Source organism: Nelumbo lutea, chromosome 2, assembly GCF_056320005.1.
Source record: "Nelumbo lutea isolate HS-2025 chromosome 2, American lotus-T2T, whole genome shotgun sequence".
Taxonomy (NCBI): Eukaryota; Viridiplantae; Streptophyta; class Magnoliopsida; order Proteales; family Nelumbonaceae; genus Nelumbo; species Nelumbo lutea.
This window is the reverse complement of record NC_142685.1, coordinates 34,988,626-34,995,882: the sequence shown is the minus strand read 5'-3', so window position 1 is coordinate 34,995,882 and position 7,257 is coordinate 34,988,626. Positions and strand designations below refer to the sequence as shown.

At 32.8% G+C, this 7,257-nt stretch overlaps 1 protein-coding gene across 1 annotated transcript; it reads left to right on the top strand.

Annotated features, from left to right (window-relative positions):
- Positions 1–1,286: 1,286 nt before the first annotated feature.
- On the top strand, positions 1,287–2,784 carry LOC148869808 (gamma-glutamyl peptidase 5-like). The gene is made up of 4 exons (XM_088973231.1): positions 1,287–1,847; positions 1,951–2,115; positions 2,208–2,375; positions 2,445–2,784. Exons 1-4 carry the CDS (start codon positions 1,530–1,532, stop codon positions 2,541–2,543), a joined length of 750 nt encoding a protein of 249 aa, XP_088829357.1. The 5' UTR covers positions 1,287–1,529; the 3' UTR covers positions 2,544–2,784.
- Positions 2,785–7,257: the final 4,473 nt, after the last annotated feature.

Sequence of the window (7,257 nt, the reverse complement as noted above, 5' to 3'; positions counted from 1 at the left end):
GGTCCCGCCGGGGTTTGACTCCAATAACAAATAATTAAATTTCAGTACAAAGGTATCGATGAACTTGTGCTTGTTTACACTCCCAAGGATTGAGGGATCTTTCCTAAAAGTTTAAGCTTTCTGATGGAATAAGAGGTTTTGACTTTTAAGCTATTATTTTATAAAACTAAAATTGGGTAATGGGTTAGACAGATTTGATTTGAAATCAACCCGTTTAATTCTTTTTTCTTTTTACAATGGATCATTAACCGGGTTTAACCCAATCGCCACCCCTGATCATCACCATCCCTTTGTTTAAAGAGACCAGCCAGGAAGGCTTATGTCTTCAATTTGACATGAATGTTTTACAGTTGGGTGATTTGAATTCAACCCATTTAATTCTTTTTTTCTTTTTACAATGGATCATTAACCGGGTTTAACCCAATCCCAACATTCCAATCGCCACCCCTGACCATCATCATCCCCTTGTTCAATGAGACGAGCCAGGAAGGCTTTATTTCTTCAATTTGACATTAATGTTTTACAGTTGGGTGGTTGGTAATTGCTAGGTCATGTCGCTTCTGGGTCTATCCTTTTCTTGATTCTATGTATGTGAATTTGGCCCATTTATGTTCTTTTACTGTTTAAAAGAGTTGGATCCGTACCTGTCGAGTTGGTGGGCCACGAAAACACCAATGCACTTTTGTTCTGTATTTTTTTATTTTTTTAAACTATTGAATTCAGTCTTCGTTCAATCCGTGTCTGACGGGGTAGAGGGTATTAGCCAAACTGTTCTAATTTTGGTCTTGCAGAAAGCTTCTGTGTTGGGCTGATCAAACCAAGGAATGAATTGTTCTTCTCTGGTTAGAGATCCTCATTTAATGTCAATTTTTTAATTGATGTATGGGCTCTGGTGTAAGTACACATGGAGAGTCCGACCCGAATGGATTGAAAATCTCCTAAAGTCAATACTCCTACAAATAGTGTGTAAAGATTCAGATTAGGTCATGTTTGGTTCCCTGAAAAATAAGAGAAAAAAAAATGAAAATTATGGAAAAGTTTTGTTTGAAGAATTTCATGAAGTGCCTTGAAGACTTTCCCATAAATCCCCTTGTCATTAATGTTCTGACAGACCAAATACAGCCTTAGGCAATTTGGTAAAAAAAACAGTGAGAAGAAACAAAGTTTCAAACAGCTGGTAGACAAAATGGTGGGGTAGACCCAAGAGGTTACTATAAAATAGTTTAAAATAATTAGCCAAGTAATTAAGCTTAATAGAAAAGTTCCTTGAAACATGATAAACAACTGATAGCTTTTTTAGTGGAATCTGGGAGGAAAGAGAATTATGGTTGCGTAAGTTGACCGAAGACATGAAACCATCTTCTCCTATAAATGGCTCCCAACCCGCTGTCCTCTGTGCATAATCAGATTCATTCTCCTCTTCGTTGTTTAGGGCTCTCAATCCCTTGCAAAAGGGTTCATCCCACCTTTCCTTTGCATTTCCCCTTTCCTATTGAAGAACCTCCCTCTCCCTCTCTCTCTCTCTGAAAATGAAGTTTGTTGGGGAGAAGAGATTTGCTTTATTCTTAGCAGGTAGAGATTCTGATTATGTGAAGAAAGTGTACGGTGGGTACTACAATGTGTTTGTTGATGCATTTGGAGAAGAAGGAGAGCAGTGGGACTTGTTTAGGGTGGTAGATGGAGAGTTTCCAGACAAAGAAGAGCTTCACAAGTATCATGGGTTTGTGATTAGTGGGAGCCCTTCTGATGCTCATGGAAATGATCCCTGGATCTTGAAACTCTGCTTGTTGTTGCAGAATCTGTATGCCATGGAGAAGAAAGTGCTTGGAATATGTTTTGGCCACCAAGTATTATTCTTTTAATTATTATTGTCTTAGAGAAAGTAATCAAATTTAGTTTTCCTACTGATTTTTAGTTATCTTTCGTTCATATTTTGCTATTTACTTTTAGGTGTTGTGCAGAGCTTTGGGTGGGAAGGTAGGGAGGTCTTATACTGGTTGGGATATTGGGTTGAGGAAAGTAAAGCTGATGCAGGATTTGCAAGCACATACTGTTTTTGGTTGCTTAACAGAAATCCCAACATTCCTTTCCATCATCCAGTGTCATCAAGATGAGGTACCTCTCTCTCTCTCTCTCTCTCTCTCTCTCTCTCTCTCTCTCTCTCTCTTTATATATCTATCTATCTATGCACTGAATGTAAGCATCAGGTATGGGAGATCCCTGCTGGAGCTGAGTTGATTGCCTCCTCAGATAAGACAACAATAGAGATGTTCACTCTTGGAGACCATATATTAGGCATTCAAGGTCACCCAGAATACACCAAAGACATTCTATATGACATCATTGATCGTCTTGTCAAAAACAACAAGATAGAGGTAATCCGAAGCTTCTTCTTCTGCTTCTTTTCTCTATGTCATCTAATCTTGGGCTGACTACCTTTTCAGAAAGAGTTCGCTGAAGACACAAAATCAAGACTTGAGGTGGCTGAACCAGATAGGAAGACATGGGAGAAGATTTGCAGGAACTTTCTCAGGGGAAGATAGATCTTATTACCCGCATTGGGTTTGTAGTAATCCTTTTGAATTTCATACAAGAGATTGTAAACAAGTCGTTTACTCTTTTTCAAGGACAAATAACAAGCAACAATGTTGGTTTATTTAATTATTTAATTAGAAGTCCTGGACTTATTCAAGATGATGTAAGCTATATATGTTATTAGTTGGAGATCGGGAAGGTCCAACCTTTAAATTAAGGCCCACAGATTGAATCTCTTGTTTAACTAAAGATATGCATCCACTAATTAACATTGTGCTAGTAGCTAGCTAGGAGTAGTTAATTAATTATAATTTAAGTGGGTATATATAAAAGAGTTGTCAAAAAATGGGGATCTGTTTGATTGATCTTTTGAGAGGCTACATGAACAGATCTATCTGTATCTATACAAGGTTCAACACTCACATGGGTCTCCTTCTCCTCTCCTAATCTCCCTTCTCATATTAATTTTTAAATTCAAAATATAAAATCACATTCACAATAAAACCCTCTCAAGTCTAGACGGTACCAACTGGCCGGGGCTAGTTGGTAAGATAGATATCAGGCCGGGTGTAGCAAGGGTGTACAAACACGTACTACTCTAGATAATCAGGTTCAAGTTGAGTACCTCATCGTGCCCTTTGCATGTAATACTTGCTGGCTCCAACGGCTCATCATGAACCTAATTAAATATATAATAAAATATTATTTTTTTATTTATAGTTCTTTAATATACTAATTTATTTATAATTGAATGTAGTTGAATCAATAGTTGAGTATGTTGAGTATTGAATTGAGTAGAGTTAAAATAGTGAAGCCCCAGATTGGTTGACACCCTACAACTCTCAATGAATCCATAGATTTTCTTTCATTCTCTTTCCCATGCATCTACCGTAAATGTATTATATAATTCAAGTGCAACCTTATTTTCTACTTCCAAGTCTTTTATCTATTTTCCCATGCATTGGGTTAGCTGCTAGAAAATATATGAAACAATAACAAGTGTCTAAGCAAATGAGCCATTCTCAAATTCAAATTGTCAATCAAACACTCATAATCCCAAGGTTTTACCATTTGACCACATAATTCTTAAGCATTCTTCCTCTGATAATTAATTAGTTGGGACCTGTGCAAATATCATTTTTTTTTTCGGTTATGTTTAATCGGTTCAAGTGTAGTTTCAATTCTGTATCATACCCAACTGATTTCCTTTATTTTAAATAACAATTTTCTTGGGTTTTTAAAGAAAAGTTATACATAGACTCCTCTTTTCTTTCCATCTATTAAGTTTCCAAAGATAAAACAGGTTTTGACTATGATACCAGAAAAAATTGTAATCAATTAACTGGTATAAAAAAAATGTGGTAATTAATTAGGTGGTTATTTATGAATTTCAGGGTGGGGTAAAACCCCTTCTAGTATCATGTCTTTTGATCTATTTTCCATAAGGAAATTATGTCTTTTGGTCCGAAAATAACAAAATTATGTTTTAATTATTATTTTCTTTTAAAATTTTATTTTCAAATAGAATCCAAATAATTTCAAAATTAAATTTTTAAGAACCATATAGGAAATGATTTAGCTCTCACCTATATTATGAAATGCATGGTACCATGCACCATAAACTATAGGTGTTCATAAAAAATGAAAAACCAAGCAGAAAGGTGCGGTTAACAAAACCAAAACTCAATATTCATATTTTTATATAACATATATGTTTTATATTTTATATGTAATATATACATAAGTATATTTTATTTTATATTAAATGTTTATTATTTTATATAAAATGTAAAAGTTTTAAGTTTTATTTTAATATATAAATAAATATTTATGAATTGATACATGTCAACACTTGAGTCAATTCAAATATAAGAATTGTCCTCATAAGTAAGGCCTTATATAGATGAAGGCAAAATCTTCATTGTCCTTCCCTAAGAAATGCGGGACTTAGAAAAACACGAAATGGATTTGGTCCTCAAAGTCACTTGCAATTGTGCATTGGGAATATCTTCCCATAAATGAAAACATAAAAGTACGTAGATATTCCCAATACGCAACCGTGACGTGCTAATAAGACAATTTTGTGAGGACCAAATCCGAATCCAAAAAACACTAAATGGTTGCACTAATTATTTAGTATTGTTCCTAGTCCCACATTGCTCAAGAAAGGTCTTTCCTTCATCTATAAAAGGATACTAAACCAAGCCAAATCAAACACAACAATTAAATGAGGCTCATGCCTTATTTTTTGTGCCATGGGCCTAAAGCTTACCTAGAGGTGTAAATTGGGTCATACCACTCGTGGCCTGCATGGCCTACGTGGCATGACTTGTAGGCCTGCACCATACCAAGCATGGTCCACTTGAGAAAACCATCAACGACAAGTTTAACCTTTTTTTTTTTTTTGGGTGAGGGGTGTTATAGAAATACCCCTCAATAGCTATAAACAACTATACAGAGGGTATTTATGTATTTTGGGCAATTAAATACCCCTCCCAATAACTAAAAAACTACTAGTTTTTTGGGTATTTGTCTCTTATACATACATACAATCTCATACTCCCTCTCTCTACTCTCCAATTCTCAACTTTATTCTAGTTTCAATAAAAAGGCTTGCTCAAGTATCTCAAGTTAACAATTTGGGAGGCTTGGATACTTCAACTGTTGAAATCAAGTTGAGATTTTGAACCGACAATTCAAGTAAATGCAATTAAATTAATTTTTACTTTTTAGAATTAAAAAAATGGCATGCTCCTCTCTCAAAACCAATTCCCCAACATGTTTAATGTCAATGATGTTGATGTTCAATTGCAACATTATAGTGTTAACACTGATATGGATACTATAGATATTGTTGGAGTTCCCACCCCTATTACTGCTACTAGGGGAAAGAAAAATAATGGCATTAAATTGAATAGCCCAATTTAGAAAATATTTAGAATAAAAGAGCTTGAGGGAAAGAGTACTAAGTTGAGTAGCTCAATTTAGAAAATATTCAACATAGAGGAAGTTGAGTAGCCTAGTTTGCTCTCCCTGTGAAAGAAGAACAAGAAAAAGGGAAAGAAACATCACAAACACAAATTAGGTGTGGGGTTTTGAGTAGTTTCAAATATTCTCAAGAAAAAATGAGGCAAAAGTTAGCAAAATATATTGTACATGCTGAACAACCATTTTTATTAAATGGAGATACTAAACTTGAAAGATTTTTACGTAATTCTATATATCCACAATTTAAAAAAGTTTCTAGAAAACACTATTAGAAGAGATGCTTTAATAATTTTTTATTCATATAAACAAAACTTAATTTCTATTTTATCAAATCTTAATTCTAGAGTTGTAATTACTTCTGATATTTGGACCTCTAAATTTAATATCACTTATATTTGTGTTACCAACAATTTTATTGATGAATATTAGATTTTACAAAAAAGAATTTTAAGTTTTACTAGGCTTAAATGGGCACATATTGGCTAGCTATTACTGCAAGTATTTTAAATACTTTACATGCTTATGGAATTGAAAATAAACTTTTTTCTATTAGTTTTAATAATGCTACTAATAATGATTCAATAATAAATACATAAAATCTTAATTAAAACCATACTTAAATGATAAATTATTTCATATTAGATGTGCATGTCACATCTTAAATTTATGTATTCAGAAAGCTTTAAATATTATTTCTCATTATATTTCTAATATTAGAAATTGTATTATATATATATTAAAGTTTTGAACTAAGAAAACAAGAATTAAAATATTTATATCAATATTATGGTTTAAAATATAAACATTTTGTATTAGATGTTCAACACAGATAGAATCCTACCTATTCTATGTTAGAAAGTTGTATTTCTTACAAGCAAATTATTACTAATTTTTATAATGCAAAAATGCATGATATTATACTTAAGGAAGACTAGGAAATGATAATTTGTATAAAAAGATATTTTACAAAAATTTTATGATGAAACTAATGAATTTATGATTAGCGAAGGTTTGGCAAAATATACAAAAATGTCACAATTTAAAACTATTGTTGAAATAATGGAAAATGAATTTAAAAAATATTGGAAGAACATTTCTCCTCTTTATTTCTTAGCTACAATATTAGATCCTAAGATTAGGAAAGATGGTTTAGATGTTTTACTTGAATCTTATTATGAAAATATGAATATTAAAATTGGAAATAAAAAAAGAAATTAGTAATTTATTACTTGAAATGTGTAGTTTATATGAATCTCAAATGATAGGGCATAGGAAACTTACAACTTGTATAGGTGCAACTTTCACTTTTGAAACAACTAGTACAATTAGTGGAAAAGAAAATTTTTGGTCTCTAATAAGTAGGAGGCAGAAATCTGGTGCCACTTCATCAACAAGTTCATTTGTTGAACTTAATTTTTATTTACAAGAAAATTTTTCTAGTTTAGGTGATTCCTTCGACTCAGAGAAAATGAATAATTTTGATATTTTAGCCTAGTGAAGTGGACATGAAAAAAATTATCCAGTCTTTGCTGCAATGGAACGTTATCTACTAACCCTTCTGGTGTCTATAGCTCTATCAAAGTCTTGTATTAGTGTAGGTACTAAAGTGTTGGGCGACAGGAGAAACTGCATGAGTGATGAAAGTCTAGATGCTAAGGATAGATTACAAGACAAAGGAGGGCATGACAATACAAATGATGTTTCACTTGAAGTAAATGATCAAAGTCAAAGAGA